Raw genomic sequence first — 21418 nt, forward strand, 5'->3', positions numbered from 1 at the left:
AAAATGCTTCAGTTTGCTTCAAAATCATTTCAGACTGGTTAATAGACTAGCAAGCACTGGTAAAATCAGCTCAGTTTTATACGGTGCAGAACTAATTTATTTAACGTTTTGTTTTGTTTATGGACTTTGTAATACCTGCAAACTGGGTGTCTTCAGAAAGGCCTCATGCACACACTTCGGTTAGCGTGACAACCGTATTAACAAACGACAGTCGCTGTGGTTGTTTGTTGTACACGCACACCTTTCATTACTGAAGTGAGTGCACTCCCTGTTTAAACTAACAGCTGAACTCGGCCCACCATTACACAACATGCATTTGGTTGTTTTAGTTCAGTTTTCATACACACACAGTTGCTGCACATTAACTAACCAAACTGAATTAATAATCGATGTTGCTACTTGTTCCGAACAGGATTAGTGCAGTTTTCACTGCCTTTTGCCACCGAACTATGTGTGTACTTAAACCTTATTAAGAGCAAAAGGTGAACTCGCAACCATATTTAGGCTGTGTGTGTACAGCCTAAAGTAGTATCTGTAACATATCGACAATAACAATCAACCATTTTGTTACAGACTTTCTAACATAAACAATTGTGGCTGTTACTTAATTAAACCCTTGTAAAAAAAAGAACACAAAAAATGCTTAACATAAAAAAGAACAGTCCTTCTATAAACAGGCACAGTTTATAGTGAATCTGGGTTTCTGATCTCATCAGATCGATTCGAGTTTTTAAATCCTTTGATGGAAATGTCCAGTTTATTTTTAATGCTTTCAATAAAATTGGCTTCATCTCTGCCTTTCTCATATCCACTTTGACATCTGACACATTATTTCCCTTGTGCAGTGCTCCTTTAATCCGTTCTGCATACCAGTCTGCCAAAAGGCCTGATCGCTACGAGCACGGTATGCAAGCGTCTGATCACCAATAAAGCCAAAATAAATTCTCCTAATTACACACCGGCGTTCGTGAATACAAGTATGGCTTTTCTTTGTCACATGCAATGAGAGAAAGAGAAAGAAAGAAAGAAAAAGGCTTATAACCAGGAGGACAATTTGACTACAATACCGTCTGCAGCAAATTCACATCTTGACATTTAAATCGTAAGTATTCTGGGGAAAATCGTTAGTATTTCCTGCCCAACTCACGCGATAACTTGGGTAACTCAGAAAAGCTTGGAAACACCACATTTTTTCACCAATTCGAGTTGTCGGTCAACTTGACTTTTGGGAGAATTCAGACCAATTTGAGCATATTCGCGTCAACTTGAGTTGGCTGTCCATGGAAACAAGGTATAGATTTATACAATGTTTCAATTGAAGTGCTGCCTGCTTTCGGAGCTGTACTGTGTGCCAGTTCCTGTTCCTCAACCATTGGTTTGGTGCTTCTTAAATTGAAATACAGTTAAATAAGGTAATTCGTTAATACTATTAAGCACTAGCCCAAGATACGAACAACTGTTCAATTTTTTAATGAAGTTGCTGAAAAATGACTGTAGGCTGCAATTCAAAGCAATCTGGACTCTCTTCCTAAATGACACCTCTACAGGGAGGATTTTTTCAGGGACGCATGATGTTAATGCATTGTGCATGTTCAGTAGATTAACCTGATCAATGGTGCCAGAGCCTTTCTAAAAGTGGGGGGACCAAGGTCCAGGGGTAAGGGTCTGCTGTGTGGGCTGAGGGTAAGTGTGAGGGTGTAGACCTTTATTTTGAACATCTCGCCAAGTAATAGTACGCAGAGTATAACCACAACTTAACGGTGTATGTTATAAGTGTTTTTTGTTTTTTTGTTGTGCACGTGTTTCTTTTGTCATAGTGTGTGCGTATGAGCATTTCTAGAAAAGGGTGGACAGCCGCAACTCTTGTAGAACACGGCAATCAAGTCTCTTTGTCCTGGAACCTTGACATTTTTTTGTAGAGCAGTGATTCTCACTTTTGGTCCCCAATGGCCTATCCATCCTATTTAGTTTTCTCTGAACCTGCTAAGGATCATTTAAGTAATATAGAATCTTGCTGGAACACAGTCCTGAACTGGTCTGGAATGACCACTGTTCTAGAGAAAGAATGCAATGATCAGTGATTCATTTTTAAGGCTGATTTGCACCAGACCAAACTGCAGAATTCCTGACAATGGTAGAAAACATTATGTCATTTCAACAACAGTCAAGGTCTATTTAAATGGCCCACAAAGGTGATGTGATTGTACAATGCTTCATGCAATTATTTTTGCAAGGCAACTTGAGCATCCTGAAGCTTGGCACACAAGGCTTCTATAGCTCATTTGTCGACATGTTATGTTCTTAGAACATAGTCAAGGGTCCTACAGTATATAATTCTGTCTGGGTGTCAGTTATTACCATTTCAGCCCCTCATAACTGTAATTTTCCCTTTATTGTTACCGTTTTACTAGAAGATAAATACAGCAGTCAAGGCCGTTCATCGGGAAAGGTGAAAGAGTATAGTTGTGGCTTCTTTATCCCTTCCCAGTCCAGAATCTTCTCTATTTTCATTATTCAAAGTGAGGGTTATTACATTTTATTGTTGCACATCCTGTCATTCTGTAATGTGTGTGCTAGTTTTAGTGCTGGACCGGTTAGATGTTTATTACAAAATTTTATGTACAAGAATTGTTCGTCAACTAATAGAAAAACAAACTTGGTTTGGACTATTGTTACAGCAGGGTGACATTATTATCTATTAGTCTGCATTGCAGATGGCTGATGGTCTATTTAATATTCCATTTAGATTTTGAGTCATGGCCCAGAGGAATGCAAAATAATGAAAGGAAAGTAAATATAAATCATAGAGTTTTCAATTATTAATTATATTTTGTTATCGTCTCACTTCACAGTCATTAAAAAAATAACATTGTTAAACATTGTTGTTCTTGCATCACTATTATGTCAAAATAATGAATTACCAACAGTAACTGCACAAAATGCCATTCAACAATTTCAGTTGTTACAGGTCAATGAATACACAGCTATGGCCAAATGTTTTGAGTCACGCTATAGAATTAGCTTTATAAAGTCGAATGAAACCTGCTGAATAATGTCATGTTAACATCTTTTCCATATCTTTAGCGAAACACTGACAAAAATTTAAATTGGGACATTTCAAAATCTAACATGAAATACTGTACTACTATTATGGCTTCTGGTAGACTTTTGCGATCTCATTTTGTAGTTTCTTTAAGTACATGATGCTAAATAAAAGATCTCATTTATGTTCATATAGCTTTTTTCAGTTATGTCTCAATCCTGAAATACTAGGCGATGCAAAACGTTTGACCATAGCTGTAGACATAATGCAGCGAAAACAGAAAAAACAACTAACAATAACTTATTAATACCAAATTATACAGAAGGGTTATGAAGCATGCTTTCAGTGGCAAAGTTTCTGGCAGTACTCTAGGTAAAAACTGAGACACAAGCAGACAGGGACTTTGTCTGCCAAAAACTTGCCTTTATCTATCAAGAGTTTGGTTACAGAATGTATAAAGGTATCCTATCCATAACAATGAACATTCAATGGTGCCAGATTTTCAAATACTTAAAGGTTTTTGTTTTTTGTTTTTTAATAGCAAACGTTTACTCTAAAATTATTTTTGTTTTAATACCTCATCTACAAAATGAAACCCCTATTGAGTAACCAACAACATTGCAATTTAGTGTCGTTTTTAATAAAATCAATTTAGGACTTCCCATTGCCAGCTACAGGATATTCCAATTACACAACCAATAGCTTGCTGATCAATTTTGTTAGAATAAGAAGAAAAATAAAACCAATAGTTAAACTAGTATTAACATAGTCAAGACATGAAAACAAATAGCCTTTCCACAACTTGCCTAGGTATTACTGTATATTCATCTTGCACGGAAATATTAAAGCTGGCCCCGAGGGTGGTTACACTTGCTATTAGCTTAGAAAAAGCCTGCCGATACAACAGAACAGCTCCACCTAGTAGGCAGATAGTATTACTACAATAAAATATTGGCAGTATAAGCCAGTATAATTCACCTTTGTGATGACAAGCTGTTTAAGAAATGTAAATTCAATAGCAGTGCAGGCCAAAACGAATAGTTTGGTATCAGTAAAACAATGTTCCTGTGGGTGGAATTCTAAAACTGTGGGTTACTTCCCATTTGAGCAGTGATCCCTTTATGTGGAGTCTGTCTTATTAATTACTCTGGTATAGAAGATAATAACCACAAAACATAATATACTGATATTTTCCATTGCCTGTCATTGGGTTGTTTCATTGCTATAGCAACTGCTTAACCACTGCTTGTGAAGTGATCACCATTGCTGGCAGCGAGGTAAGTTAATGCTAATTATAGATTGAACAAGACCAAGCGCAAGGTTTCAGTGGCATTTCCGTTATTTGAATCTATCCATTTACATAAAGCATTAGTTTTGTATTTCCATGCAACACTTAATGCAGGTGGAATCCTATAAACATGCATGAAAGTGACTAAAATAATACAACACAACCTGTATCTTTAAAAAGATTCAAATGACCAACTACCCAGACAATCTAAATAAAAAATAAATAAAAAAATAGCAGTCTCCCATCCTGCCTATATAACCATTGTACCCCTTGGGTCATTACTGGATTGTAAAAGTTTAAAGAACTTTCTTATTCTGAATATCCTTGCAAAAATAGTAATGGTATTTGAGGAACACCTAAATTTATTATTTTATAATAATATTGTGATTGATCCTTTATAACATCAGTCTTTATTGTCTTGAGAATAGAACTGCAAAAAAAAAAAAAGTGCCAATAGAAAGTTAATGTTTAACATAGATAGTGTGGGATCTAGAATTATAAATATTTATAGGACCTACAAGGTGCAGTATACATTTGTTTCCCTTATAAAATATGACTTTTAAATTTTGTACACATTTTGAAAAAGATTAAAAAAAAAGGTAAGAGTTTAGTAGCATGTAGCTCATGTTTCACATAATTAATTATGCTGATAAGTCCAGGTTGGAGGTTCCATTTTTTTTTAACATGGCACCCTGTCCAAATGAACATTGACACTACAAGATTTTAGACCCCTTAATGGGTAAATTACAAGGGTAATGTTTTATGTGCAACAAAATGTTGTCAAACACAAGGTTACCAGACATTAGTAAAGTTTACATTTAAAGCTACCTGCATCTGTAAAGAACATCTCCTACCACTTAGGCTGGAATAAGGTTACTGAAAGTCTGATTGTAATTATAAATAATACTCAATTGAAAGTGTTCCCCTTACAATAAAAACAAAAATGACACTAAAATAAGATCCTTATGCTAATTAAATGGGAACCTTTATTTGCAAAAAAGACAGATAAGTGACAACAGCAAACCCCAATGCCAGTCGGTTGTGGTCTGTATTCTAAGTAGTTGTAACTGGATATTTGGGAAAACAGGAAGGCCAAAAAAGGGTCGGGCCCAGGTAGCTAGCCAGGCTGCACCACACTTCCAGGGATCAATAGCTTGGTAAAATCAATTTCTTAGGTTTGATAAGGCTTTGGTTTTACAGTAGGATCTCCAGCTCCATTATAAATTCTAAATCAGTCTGCGGTTTGTGGTAGTCAGGTGGCATTCATATAGAGCAAATAGGACATTACAAAATAGAAAATTGACAGGTGCTAGATACAAGAGAACAGATCCTTGTCAGGTGGCATAAATGTTACAATGGAATGGGAAAATAATCCCATCACCTGTCGTAATGCCCTTTTGGGATTAATGTTATTTTTGTGGGTTTGGAATTAACCACTTCCACTCTCTGTCATGACACTTTAATCTGTTGTAATCCGTTGGTTATTTGGACTGCAACCTCCACGCAAAAACATAAGGAATTCCTGAATTCTGTAGAATTCCCTTCTGAGAATAATTCAGTAGCATGCTACCTATAAGGAATTTATAGCAGCTATCGTCTCTAAGGAACCAAGATAAAAACCAAATTAAGGCCACACATGAGTAAAAGTTTAATTTAAAGTTCCTTAGAAAGGCAGTCAAGAAATATAAAAATCTGTTTTTAATTTTGAAATGAGCAATACTCACTGTACATAGTAAGTAGGTTTGTTCTTGTTCTTTTGAGCAAAGAATGCTGCAGCTGCATGTGCACTGATGAAAAAAGAAATTGCACTGAACATTTTTCAATTTGGACACACTCCTCAGCTACTTTGAAAAGGGCAAGCAGGATTAGATCCCTACTGTGCTATTAACATCACTAATACAACTGACCTGAAGATTACAGGGTTGCTGCAGAAGATGTGGTCTCAAAAGAGCTACAGCAGTCTCCAAAAGGTAGGTTCACATCCTGTCAGTGATGTACACACTAGATCAGTGGATTTCAACCTTTTCATCTCAAGTACCAATGTTTCCAGCAGGGCCCACCAGGTGTACCAGTAACTGTGCAATCTTAAACTGTTGTAAAACAGAGACCTACCCCATTACAACCAGTTTTCTTTTTGTTTTGGTATGCAAGGTATCACTGAAAATGTGACGGCATCATCTAGTCATTTTACAAGCATTCACCACAATCAACAACACAGAGTGGCTGCTTTTGTCTCTCATCAGTAACTTTGAAAGCCCACAGCAAATACCTCTCATCATAATGTCTCATTTCTCTATGATTCAGTGATACAGACAGGGTGATACATTATGATTAAGTAAGGGAATATTTTGGTTGAGAAATCATATCATCATAAAGACAACTGCTGCTGCATACCAGTTGCAAGTCTGTCATGCACCAGAACTGGTACATGTACCACAGGTTGAAATGCGTGTTTAAAGGCTACTGATGTGTACCTATATCAGATGGAATAGGCTTCAATCCCTTTTACCTTTGCAATAGGGTTGTACAAGGGCTGAGAAAAGCATTTTCTGAAGGTCTAAAAACTGACCACCTAGCAGTCACTACTATCTAGAGTAAAATATGATTTTTTATGGTTTAAAATGACTTCAATCTATATTTGCAAATATTCTTGAGTGTCAACCTTTAAAAAAGAACACATTATTGTTATAGAAAACAGGATTTCTCAGCTTTCTTCACAAATGATCCTCAATCCTGATGGAAAGAGACCCACATCTAAATGTACAGACTTAATCAATACAAATGCTCATTTGATCCTTAGCAAGTGCTGTGTGCATTTTTAAAATTGTTATCGTTGTTGCATTTTATATATATATATAAAATAGCAATGTTTTCTGTCTGCATGTGGTATAAAATTATATGGGGAGTAACAATAAAAAAATGAAAATGACTGGGGTTATATAAAGTAGATTGGGTGAAAGGCCAAGCCCAGATTAGATTCATATACAACTGTAGGAATGCATATTTAATATAAAAAAGAACTCAAGTCATTCTGTTTTAATAACAATGCAACAATGGGGAGTGTAAATATCTTGTAATTAAATAACTGGGGAGCAAAATATTTTTTTAAAGTTATTTTATCATCTTAAAGCAGTGCCCTAATTCCCCTCATTACCAAACTTAGATTAATGAAGTGCTGGAACACAATGATTCTCCCAAAGCTTAAGATAATTGAATATGAATGTGAAAATCATTTAATAAAACATCTCTCATCTAGGGCCATTGATCTTGAAATATTAAGCAGAAGAAAAAAATATTAATCTGGAAGAGAATCAATTGCTTTTAAAGTGTCATTCTATCTGTAAATCTACCACTTACTGGCAAACTGTATCCATGCTATTGTTTAGTCCAATTTAGTGGATGATCCACCTGTGGTGATTATCGTCTGGTACGCTGCAATGGGGGTTAATATGTGGACTAACTTTAATCCAATCAAGTGAACTAAACCTGCTTAATCCACTAGTTAGACGCATCAAGTGGACTAACACTGGTAAACTGCAATCGCCATCTGACGGTGATTTCCAAACACTAAGGTTTGGCCCCTCGGTGTCTGTACTATAAGACATCCAATTCAAGGTACAGTTAAATGAATTTACTTGACGACGACAACTACACGTCCAATACACGGGAACGGTAGTCATTAAAGTACATAATAGACATAACAAGGATACAGTGCCAAACAGTATATATATATATATATATATATATATATATATATATATATATATATATATATATATATATATATATATAGGTTAGGGTAGGATTTTTTATTTTATTTTATTTTTTTTGCAATTTAGTGGAATCATTGGGCTTCAGTCAAGTCGGCGAATAAACACATACACACAATATTTTTCACTCCAATGCTCCCTAACGCTTTTGGACAGAAAGATACAAATCTGAATGTGTGTTTTTTTCACTAAACGCATTGAAACAGGCTTTGTATAGCAGACGTACTTGTACAAATAGATTAGGCGAATCACGTTCGGGTCACCGGGGAAAGGTGCTCTGCAGTCAGTGTTGACTTCGGGAATTAATATGACGGTCAAAGGTCAGTCACACAGTTTGAAAACTTGCCCTGCCTCCGCTTTGCTGCAATGACGTCAGGCAACACACGTGGGCTGCGTGTTTGTTGCAGGAAGTGAAGATGGCGGACGTTGCGTTGCTGTCAGAGTCTGTGCTCGGCTGGTCCATTTTTGGACTTGTGCTTCTGGTAAGCCCACACACCTGCAGACAATACAGTAGTGAAATTCTTTGTAAAACGAGTTTGATAATAGATTAACCACCCGTCTTAAATTTGAATATGCTTTGAAATGTTCTTCCCAGGTAGACTTTTCGTTCTTAAATAAGCAGGGCCATTAGAGCTCAGAGGCCGACGCATAAACGTACAACTTGGCAGAAATCGAAAAAAAACAAAACAAAACAAAACTGAAGAATGCTGCTTTTGTACTTTTACAGAAGATAAACTAAAACGTACACTATGGAATAATGTGTGTCCTAAATTGCAGTTCCATTCTCGGCATTATTTTGTGTTATCAGAAAAAAAAGTTTGACAACAATCTACTATATATGATGCCAATGTATTTGATAAAGATAAACGTTGAATCGGAAATAAAGAAACAAATCTTCAGTCTTTAGAAACCCGTCATGCAAAACTAGCTGTATGCTATATTTTATTGTTTATGCTATATTTTGCCAAAATCGTAACAAAATTAAGTAAGTCGCATACGATCAGCTAAAGGTACATTATAATATAAAGGAATGAATGACCTACGGTTTATGGTTTTAGAAGAAATACAGCAAGATACAGTGAAATAAATTGACAAATAGACTCAATACCCTGATGCCTGAAGTTTTAAATATAAAGCAATAGTATATAGTTACATCTTTATGTATGAAATTATATCACAAAAGTAAATTTAAATAGAAATACGTGTGGAGTTACCATGGCATCAAAAGCCTCCAAGTACCGCCACTGTTTTCAAACACAACTTCCCTTAGTATTAATCGGTAAACAAACTATACAGAAGCCCGATATATCAACTTATATAACAATAATGACCTTTTAAGCTGTGTTTTTTACTAGTGAAAAAGCCACCAAAAAAGGAAATAAAGGCTAAACTGCACAGTATAGACTGAGTTCACACGTGTTCTGTGCCTTCACTATATTGTTGTTGGTTGTAGACTATACTGTAGTGCAGAGCATTCTTCAGTTACAGAATTAGCTACAATATACCATGCTACAATAAACCTAAGTAAAACATGTCTGTATTATTCATGCTGAGTTTAGAAGAAGCAAGAAAAAAAGACAACATATATGCATATGAAAAATACATAAATACAAACTGTAATCAGGGTTACTAACAGCCAATTAATGAACTAGTATGGGTTGTTTTAAAGCCACTGCAATTCTGTAGTGTAAAGTTTTTTGGGTGATGGCATCAAGTGCTGGGCAAAAATATTCTAGGACCACCACCATTGGTCAGGGCACTGTAGCTGCTATTGTAAGTGTTGCATTTAAATGTGTACCTACTTGTGTTCATACAGTTTGGCCCAGAATAAAAATGTGATTCAATCACCAAAATTGCCCATGGTGAACTTTAGATGACCAGCAACATGCTGCATTTAGTTTATTATCTGTTCTGAAACAATATTTGATACCACCATATAATGCATATTCTAATTGTTCTAGTACATGTTGTACCCAATTATAGATACATTAATATTTATGCAAAGTAAGAGACTCTCTGTTCCGCACAGTATGTCTAACAATTTTATATTGCCTAAATGATATTCTAACACTACATTTCTAGGATTACACTTGTTTTGCAAAATTCACATATATATATATATATATATATATATATATATATATATATATATATATATATATATATATATATATATATCGCTATGTATAACAAAACAACAACAATAATAAGTAGTGATAAAAAATAATATCATGGACCACTTTTGGGCCCTTTTTCTGAGTGTTCCAGTTTTTATACAAAAGTCAAGAAATAACTGAGCTGTGTTTTCCATACAAATTTTATAATGTAAAATATAAATTGATGCTGTTTTTTCTTTCAGAAAATTTGGAAAAGCTTCATAATCAAATCGGTGTACTGTTTAGAGAGCAGAACTCTTACTTTACATTGCATATTTTGTTCAAGGTGTGGGTACAAACCGAATCAACTTTTATTAGCATTTCCAATATTTTCACAGGCCCCCATTTTCTTCTATTGAAATATTTTTGGTGTTATACTTTTGGAATTTTGAATATGCAGATATTTTAAAGAAAATCCTATAGCGTAGAAGTTAATGCGACTCCCATTCAGTCCACGTTACCTACTACACAAAAAATGATTTGATACAGCACCAGAAAGATACATTTTCATGTATTTATTTATTTTTTTTGGCAACAGTATACATCATTTTATCTGTATGTCCTGAATTTAAATATGAATATCAAAAAAACAAAACAAAAAACAGAGGGGGCAGCTGGTGCTAATTCGTTTGTTATCACACTTAAGGGGTCATGGGCAACAATGATCAACCATGTAATCCATAGATTTATTTATGCTGCTAATGTTATTTTTATTATTTTGCAGGCAATTTTGGCATTTTGTTGGATTTACATACGAAAGTACCAAAGTCGACAGGAAAGTGAAGTGATCTCTACTATAACAGCAATATGTGCGCTTGCCATTGCATTGATAACTTCAGCACTTCTTCCAGTGGACATATTCTTGGTATCCTATATGAAAGAGTCAAATGGCACTTACAAGGTATGTTATTTTAAACACTTTTTAAAAAAAAAAAATTAATTTTCTTCTCACCATTTGACCACTCACTGTAATGCAAATAATATGCAACCTGGATCATGCTTATTTTTGACATGATTAACGATTTAAATTGTGGAAATTTGTTGGAGAGTCTGTTCTTCAGACTGTCACTTTTGAGACAGTTACTTATGAGACATCTGAGTGATTTCTGCAGACATACGTATATATGGAGGGAAAATTCCAATATGAAAAATCTTACTTGAAAAGGGGTTAACAGAATAAATGTCTGCTGTATTGGCTAATGTAGCCTCGAAATAGGTGGGATTCTGTGAGTCTTCAACATACAATCACCCTCTTTCTGTCAAGTTTTAATGTATTTGTATTGGCTACATGACGCAAGATTGCGGCTAGCCTCTACCACTCATAATTAGATTTAATATTGACGTATCTGTTCCCAGGCAGGTTATGGGTCACGTGTGGCTACACTTAAAGTTTCGATTTCCATACAGTACATTGTCAATTTTTAATTCACATGCCATTTTCCTCGCTTTCAATTGCGGAAAAAAATAAGAATAAAGGTCATCCAAAGCCTAAATTGGATCTTCAGCAGGGAGGACCAAAACCAAATTGCCTTTTTAATTGCTCATGGTACGAAAAAACAAAATGGTTGACTGCGAGTAGTCGCAGTTTGTTTATTTATTTATTTATTTATTTAAAACCTGCTCATTGTCTTCCCAGTGGATTTCTGTGGGCTAATGATTTACGGGCTGTAGAAATATTTTTTTTACAAATGACACCACGAAGTGGAAAGAAACATGTTGCACACTCATTTTTAAATTTTTCGAATTGCTTCCCACCCACCTCGTCTCCGTATTCCGGTGTTACAAGGTAACGGTTGCAGGAGCCAGCACATTTACATTTACTGGATCCAAGGATGACCAAAGCCCAAGTGTCTTAGCCATTCGATGTGCTGATGGAAATAGGATCTACAGAAGGTACGAACATGACATCAGCACAAAACAAGCCAGGTTTATTCGCCTTGAAATCATAAAAAGAAAAGAAAATTGACAGAACTGGATGCTGCAAGCCATCGGGAGATGCGTTAAAAATCACACTGGACGTTTCAATCGTTGCCTTCCATAAGTTTACCAACTAAATCATCACCATTTTCTGTCAGATATTTACGATTAAGAGTGTCGGTGTTAGACAGTATTTACTGTCGCACTAAGTCACCAATACATACTCTGTAATAAACAGTGGCTGTCCAGCAAAGCACAGCGCTGTGACAAACTCATTAACACGTAACATTTCTCTTTGTTAAAGCATGTGTAAAAGCAGCATGAACGGATTGCTCGTCTCACAGTTCACTTTATTGTTTTAGTTTAAGGTGTTGTTTATCGGTATGTTCTTTTATTGTCAGCATGAACTTGTCCTCAATGCAGCAGTATTTGCAGTGCTATGCACCCTCTGCCTCACCTGACCCACTTCTGCTATTTTTGCTTTTTGTATGTTTTGAAACATTATTCTTTTGAATGTTCATAAACTGATTTATGTTTTCTCGCCATTCCTCATCCACTAAACCCATTATATTTTCGTGTAAGTATTTCAAGTTAGTTTTGGATCAAGCTACTAGTTACTAAGCCCAGCAATTGCTACAATAATCAGAGTTTGATTGGCCAACATAATCAGGTGATAATGTGTTTGAAGTGACAGAGAATCACATTTGAATGTTATTTGGTCCTCTGACGTCTAAATGTCTGCTGTGTCCTAGAATACAGTGTAGGGCTGCTTATTACAATGTCAGAGTCAAAATACAACAGCATTTTAATCAAAATATTGTGCATTTCCCAGAAAATAGTACCTGGAAAATATTGAATAGACAAAAATCAATTTATAAATCAGTAAAAACCAACATCCAGATAAAAATAAATCAATCCTGTAATCTTTTGGTAAGATTCGGATTTAACCGGAAACGTGGAACTCTAATTATTTGACAGAAGGTTTTGTCAAACATAACTCTTAAACTTGCAAAATTGAGACGCCATTTATCTACAAAGCATTCACAATGAAAAAAAAAATGTAAACAAAAGAAACAGGAATTTAACTATCAGTAACTTTCAATGCGCAAAACAACATCGTTCCTTGCTGACCTGGTAGCCGAGATTCAAGCCCTTAAATTAGGTACGTTATATAAATGCTTTACTTTCTACATGTACATTTACACACAAAAATGTGTTTCAAAATGTTACTGTGAAAAATGCATCTGCAAGTGGTCAAGTGGGAAAAATCCAAACACCAGGGTGGTCCCTACAATGAAAAAGGTTGGGAACCACGGGAATTTGGGGAGAAATACAGCAATATAAAATTGTTTCAAAGTTGCAAACCTCTAGTGGTCATTTTTAAACGCCTCGCCACGGAAATTCAGCATAGTAAATAGTTATATAAACAGAAGCCAAAAATTATATAGAACACACTTTAATGGCTATTAAACAGGTAAAGAATTAATTTTAAATTGTAAGTCATACTTTCTTCTTTCAAAATAAAATATTGTAAATGGTTGTAGCTAACATAATTCCATAAATCTTACCTGTTCACTTCTATTTGTTGTATAATTTAATTTTGCAGTTTTAAAAGAAGCTTTTAGTTAAAGAAATCTCTGTTTGCAAGCCTTGTATTCAAATAGTCTTGCACATGGTTGTTTCACCTAGACGGCTTCCCTTCAGTGGCTTCTTTCCTGTTATTAACTGTCCAGCTGCTTCCCCTGTTAACTGGCATGCTTTCAGACAGTAACATGTTTTGACCCAGAAGATGGAATAGATTTTCTGAGGACAAGACATGGAAGCTGAGAACTTTTACCTAATACGGTATCAGATATCATGTTTTTAAAATGAAAATACAGATTTATTATTGAGTAATGTGTTTATTTAAAATCTGCAGATTTGAGACTTGTGTAGCTGTGGCATGGAGATTGACTGGACAAAATTACACAAAGCACATAACTGTATCATGTTGGTTCAGATGTGTAGTTATAGACCTGATGTACAGTGTTGCCTTCTCCTACGGTGTCTCATTTACATTGCTGGGAGTCATTCCTCTAACTGAATCTCTTGACCTAGCCTCTGTCAAATATGTTATTGTCTTCCCTGTCAATTTATTTTCATTAAACTGATCCTTATACTGTACTTTTCCAACATAAATTAAATTAGACACAATTACATGAGAGCCCCTCTGTTGATTTTTTTTTTTACATGTAGTATGTCATTTTAAACTCCTTCAGCTGCTATTGTAGCACCTTTCAGTTCCCCTGAGATGCATGCTTAAAATAATGCAAAAAAGGGAAGTAATGTCAAAAACAACAAAATAACACGAGATTATATATATATATATATTGTGTACATCTGAACAGATTCAAGATTTTGCAAAATGTAATTACTCAGCAGAGTGAAAGTGAAAATAGACACTTTTTTCTGACTGTTTACTGTTTTTCCAGTTTTCAGAAAAAAACAATCACAAAATCTTTAAAACATCTGTATATACATTTACAAAATCATCAATGCATCATACAAAAAATGGGAACAAATAATTGATTTATTAAAAGATGGTTTTTCAAGGCCAGATTTACTGAACCTTCAAGTGCATTTTATTAAAATATTGATTGTATTTTCATTAATATAACAATGAGTCGAACAGATGAAAGACAAGCTGCTCAAGAAACAAACCCCAAAACAACAGAGAAAGAAGGGAGAAGGGAGAAAAATCAAGCTTTCAGTGATGGGATTGGAGTCAGCCTGAGTTGGTCAAGATACAGCGGAAAAAGTTGCCATGCCTGGAACAGTACTTCCCCGGATCCCCCTCAGTGTATTTTGATTTTTTTCCAATTTCAGAAAATATAGATGATCCCTATCCAAATGTACGTGAGGGGATGGGGCAGCTTGTTTTTCAGACCATTAAAATCAGGCTCCTTACCAACAAGCTGGCAAAGACTGGGGTGTCATATTGTAACTTTGTTAAGGAATCACGGGGTATAACGCCAGAGAGCTGTAAGTGGGGAAGGATTGATTGGTACTTTAAGTACTTGAGTCGAGTACAGATGTGAGGCAGGTTCTTGTTTGCACCTGTCCCAGGTGGGGGTCCATATCTGGGTAGAGTTTAGCCAATCTGACCTTCGACAGATGTAGATGTGCATTTTGAAATTTCTACGATCCCATGTCGGGTGCAAATTGATGACTATTCTGCTGAGAATGCATTCCCACATTTTTCTTGGATGTTGCAAAAGTGTGGGATATATAAGGCAAGTTAACTACAATTGGTACCGACAATGCACACAATATGATAGCCACAACCTATCTTTTGCCATTTGACACGTGCCATGTATAGCTCACAGTATACAGCGATCGATCACAGTACCGCTTAACGATGCCAGGTTCGAAAATGCCATTCACACAGTGCGTGAATGGTGTCTGACGAACCTTTGAAGGTTTTAAAACTGTCTTTGAATTCCTGGCTAGCGAGAAAGAGAGAGAAACTGTGGTTTCTGCAACTGGATTGTGATTGTTTAAATAGTATGAAAATCCTGATATGAAAGTTAAATATCTATTAAATGATGAATATGTTAAACAAACTGGACTTGTTCATAATACTGTTTGGACGTAGTGTCTTTCTTAATCAACATACTGACTACTTTACAAAGAAAGACAAAGAGAACAAATGGAGATTAATGAAGGTTAACTGATACTTACTAAATATATGAAGCCCTTTTTAAAATCATGTCATTGTCTTTTGATACTTTGTCTGTTTATTTGAAAATGAATAACACTAATTCATCTGAGATTTGCCCTACAAACAGTGTTCTCCTAGCCATATCATACTATTTATTTATTTTTTTGTTTACTGAAAGACACTTTTCAAAAGCTATATGATCATACCCTGTAAAAATAAATAAATAGTTGCATGCAGAAGTATTCACCCCCTACCAATGTCACATTTTGTTGAATTACAAATACTTTATGCACAGTTCTTCAAACAAACTTTCTTTTTTATTAAAAGTTGTCGTGGTTAAACTGAACACTGTTATATGAGGAGGAGGTTAAATGTCAGCGAAACTTGGAAAGAAAATGTACAAAATGAAATTTAGTGGTTGCATAAGTATTCAGCCCCTTAAGTCAGTACTTGGTAGAAACACTTTTTGCAGCAATTACTGCTATGAGTCTTTTTGGATAGGTCTGTACTAGCTTTGCACAGTAGGATGGTGAAATGTTTGCCCATTCTTTATTGGAAAATTGCTCCAGCTCTGATAAGATTGTCGATGGACTGCAATCTTCAAGTCTCGCCATAAATTTTCGATTGTCTTCAAGTCAAGGCTTTGACTGGGCCACTCAAGAACATTAATTCTCTTCTTGTTCAATCACTCCAGTGTGGCTTTGGCTTTGTGCTTTGGGTGATTGTCCTGCTGAAATGTGAATTTCCTCCCCAGTTTCAGAGTCTTGACTAACTTGAAACAGGTTTTCCTCAAGGATTCGCCTGTACTTTGCATCATCCATTCTCCCCTTTTCCCAGTCCCTGCTGAAGAATAGCATCCCCATAACATGATGCTGCTATCACCATGCTTGACAGTTGGGTGTTGACTGGGTGATGTGCAGTGTTGGGCTTGCGTCTTACATAATGCTTAAAATTTTTGTCTCGTCTGAGCACAAAACCTTTTTCACATGTCTGCAGTATCATCTACATGCTTTTTCACAAACTACATACATGCTTTAGGATTAGGCTTTTTGAGTAATGGCTTCTTTCTTGCCACACGTCCATACAGGCCAGCTTTGTGTAGGGGCCGGCTTATTGTTGATGTGTGAACGCTGACTCCCATCTCAGACACAGAACTTTGCAGATCTCTCAAGGTAGTTGTTGGCTTCAGAGTGACATCCCAAACCAGTTTTCTGCTTCCCTGGCTGCTCAGTTTGGGAGGGTGACCTGATCTTGGTAGTGTCTGGGTGGTATGATGCATCTTCCACTTCTTAATGATGGACTTCACTGTGCTGACAGGGATAACCGGCGCCTGTAGCAGTGGCGAGATCTGTGCTGACTCTTTTTTGGTGTATTCATAGTGCTGCAGGAAGAAGGCAGCAACCTTACAATATCTGCCTGTCAGTTATGGCAGTGACACAGAGAGGTGTGAGGGAGGGTGAGTGGGCTTTTCCCCCCTCTTGAGTGGCTGAGAGCCAGGTCGGGGGGGGGGGGGGGGGGGGGGGGGGGGGGGTTTACTATTGCTGGTATCTGGGATTGGAGGACCTTTAATGCCACCTCGTGCACCCGAGTTGTGTTTAGTAATACAACTTTGTGTCTCGTGTCAATGAATTCCTCACCCTTTCACAGCGGCATAGAAATTTTATTGTACCCTTCTGCTCTGTGCCTCTCTACCACTTTATCCCTGACTTGTATCAAAAGCTCCTTGGTCTTCATGGTTGCTTTGCTGGATCACTATGTGAGCTGGAGCTTGAAAGCCTTTATATACCCAAGGGAAATTATCGCCAAGTTAAACCACTTTGAGTACACACAGGCTGAAACAATTCCACTAATTTTGTGACCTTTCAAACAAATCGTTTGCACCAGAGCTGATTTAGGGCTGCAGTAGCAAAGGGGGTGAATACTTATGCATCTGAAATTAGTCTGTTTTTCTCTGTAGATCTTACTTATATTCTATAAGCATTTTTTTACTTTTAGTGTGGAGTAGTTTGTGTAGATTCTATATGAAAAGTCTAATTTTAAAAGCGTTGTGGAGTACGCTTGGGTGCCAACAAAATTTGAAAACTTTGCAGGGGGGTGAGTACGTCTGCAAACCACTGTAAATAAATAATAAAAAAAGGTTATTTATACATCAATGTTACTTATGCGATGAACTGGAAATCTACAAAAAGTATTATTATTTTTTTTTTTTTTTTTTTTTTAACATTTTTAGTATTGCCATTTTCCTGATGACCCCTTTTATCAATCCCCAGTCAGATCCAAGACTTTCCTGTGTCCATGTTTTCCAGTACTCAACAGCAGGAAGTACAACGCAGAGCATGAGCTTACGAACATTCCGAAGCATGCACCTCGAACAAAGCAGCTGTATTCCTTGCATGATTTCAACAAATTGAAAAAAATAAATAAATCAGCGATGGGGCTGCCCGCTTCAGACAGACTCGTGTCCAGGGATGCTAGTTTAAATAAACAACATGTAGTGACCACATAACAACCAACTTGCAAACTAGTGTCCCCTTCAATGTTATGGCTTCTGTAAACACCAGTTTGGTTTTGTTTAATGCTCAAACAACTGTACATTCCCTGATCTGCTATGTTCAAACTTTTAATGTATAATTTTAAACATCATCTTTTCTCCCATAAAGGAGTGGGCTGCAAGCAATCTCACAAGAGAGCAAGTTGAGGACACAGTATTATATGGATATTATAGTAAGTATTTATTTATTTATTTATTTGCAGCTTTTAAACATTTGTACTTCTGTAATGTGCTGGACTGGCACTTCAAACTGAAGTCTACGGAACAGGCATAGGACAAGCAATGTTTTTGATGGAGCAGTTCAGTCTTTATACCCATTCATTCCTTGTCATCTATTTTAAGGCTGACTGCAAGGTGCCTATTGCCAGTTGTGCAGAATTTATCGTTTAGAAAACAAAAACAAAGTCGACACAACTGGTCATGCATTAGCTAGTGAGATCATGAAAGAGATTCTAACTGGCTGAAATAACTGTATTGTAAGGCAGAAATGGTTGTCTGTTGCCATGCAGCATAGAATTTAGATTGGTGGACCTGCAATACCCTTATAGAGATTATTGCTAACAAAAGTAACAACAATTTCATAAATAATTTCATAAATCTTGCATGTTTTGCTACTTGGGTCTCAAATGTGCAGTTTTGAAAGAAACGTGTTATAGCAAACATGCATTTCAATTTAATACACATCTTACTCACAGGAAATGTATTACAATGAATGAGGTCAAAGCGTGCATATTAAGGACATGTTTCTTTCAAAACTGCATATTTTCAGTAAGAATATGTCAAATGGGAGTGCACAACAGGCAAGATTTCTGCAATTTTGTTTCAATGGCCATTTGAAAATGGGACCATTTTAAAACTATCAAAATATATTTTGTATGTCTAATTGTTTAAAAAAAAAAAAAAAAAGCATTAAATTTATTATTATTATTTTAATAAACATTGAACTGATTAAAAACAAGAAGCACTATTTATCGATTGCAGCTTTGAAGATTTACAGGCCCTTTTCTTAGATGTTCATTCTGAACAGTAGGTGGAGCTGTAGCAAGCGATTTCAAGCAACATGGTGTTTGCTTGATTGTTGTCCTTGTCGTTGTCTGAGGAAGTGTAGCAGGACAATCACACAGACCTTCTTTGCCACATCTGGCTATATTTAGTCAGACTCATTCAAAATCTCATGTAGAGTTTGGTTTCCTAAAAGTTCAAAATTTGAGTCAGTCATCTTTATTGCAAATTTAAATATGGCTAGATGTTTTTTCAAAATTATATATTAAATGTGGTTAATCATGTTCATTATAAATTTGAATATGGCTACCGTTTTGTTTTTTCTAGTGGTGTATGGCTATCTACAAGTGATTCACCCCTTTTTGAAAAATTTTCAACCCATGGGAAAATGCTGTAATATTCATACCCACATGTGACCCGTTTTGACCAATCAGGATCGAATATTTAAAATACCCATTTTATAAGATGCACCAGACATACTGTATAAGTGGCTTTACTGCCACGTCTGTTCTTGTTTTCCTGACAGATAACAGTGGTTTTGTACTTGAATTTACAATGTCCCCATTAGTGGTCCAGATATTAACACACTTAAGAAAATACTTCCTTGCTTTACCAAGACTGGAAAATCCTGAAATTTAATTCTGCTTTGAATGTCCGCAGAGCTGTTCTACCCACTTCTCCAGTGATGTAACCCTGCATCTTAGCATAACTGAGGCGTGGATTATATTACTACTCATGTTATTGCTTATTTAGCAGATGTTGTGCCAACCAGCTTTCCCTGTTGGAAACTCTTAATATTTGCTGAATTACATGGAGATGAGGGCTGATCTATTATATTGTTTTACCTTTAAATTTTAAATCAATTGTGATTAAGGTAAATGGTGAAAGTGGGTGCTTTTCCTGCAGTAAAACTTTTTGTAAATAAATAAATAAATGCTTACAGATGAATTAGACATTGATAAATAACATACTGCTTGGGGCCAACAGAAACCAAAGAGTTTGGAACTACTACAGCACTGAATGTCATCTCCAACCATGTTTTAAAATGTTGATGTACTACCTTAGCTTTCCCTTTTCCATTTAACCTCCACTGTCCTTAACAAAATTGGACATGGATCAATCTGAAGTCATAAACTATACTGTGAGCTCTGCAGTGGCTGGCAAGCATTCAGATGACTTGTTTTCAAAATTATATTGTGTATGTGCTCAAGATTTAATGAAGCTAGGAGTCGAGGCACAGAAAAAGGTGCAAGAAACTGTAGTAAGGTGTTTTATTTTAATGTTCAATAGAAATACCTCGACCTACACTTTTTTCTGAATGTACCTAGCAGGTGCCTACATACTGAAAAGCTGAAGTATTGTTCCCCTCAAGGCCTACAGGAGCTTTTTATTTATATAAATTGTTAAGGTTAGTATTATAATAGCAGTCATAGTAATAAAGTACCAGTGTTATACTATTGACACCCTTATTTCATATTCTATTATCGTATAGACATTTATCAATGATAATCATTTTTTAACAGAAGAGCCAGTAACTAAAAACAGTTAAACAATAAGGCACAACTTATATTCTAATTATTTTTTTTTTTCCTTTTTTTTTTTATATATATATATATATATATATATATATATATATATATATATATATATATATATATATATATATATACATATACACACACAAGACTTGTTTAACAACTGAAAAGAATATGCATACTTCGCATCAGATATGTCCCTTTTAACATTGTAATAATAGATACTATATTAACAGAACTAATTTCTATCTGAATTATGGTTGTTCATTACTGTTAACATTTTATGTCCAAAAGCAAAGCAAAACATTTTAATTAATCTCACAAATCCTTACTAATTTAACTGTCGTACTAAATTCAGCTTGTTGTTCTATAATATTGCCATGTAATCCATACGCAACATGCTTTGAAACAAAAGAAGGTAATCAGTAGATTTTAATAAATTTGAAATAAATAAAC

At 35.6% G+C, this 21418-nt stretch overlaps 1 protein-coding gene across 1 annotated transcript in view; it reads left to right on the top strand.

Annotated features, from left to right (window-relative positions):
- Positions 1 to 8479: 8479 nt before the first annotated feature.
- The window catches only part of lmbrd1 (LMBR1 domain containing 1), a 70981-nt gene continuing 58042 nt past the window's right edge, over positions 8480 to 21418 (top strand). Inside the window, exons 1-3 of the mRNA XM_041252080.1 lie at positions 8480 to 8583; positions 10982 to 11158; positions 18535 to 18598. Of these exons, the coding sequence (XP_041108014.1) occupies positions 8518 to 8583; positions 10982 to 11158; positions 18535 to 18598 (307 nt within the window). The 5' untranslated portion in view covers positions 8480 to 8517. The remainder of the gene's footprint in view (positions 8584 to 10981; positions 11159 to 18534; positions 18599 to 21418) is intronic.

This window comes from Polyodon spathula, chromosome 6, assembly GCF_017654505.1.
Source record: "Polyodon spathula isolate WHYD16114869_AA chromosome 6, ASM1765450v1, whole genome shotgun sequence".
Taxonomy (NCBI): Eukaryota; Metazoa; Chordata; class Actinopteri; order Acipenseriformes; family Polyodontidae; genus Polyodon; species Polyodon spathula.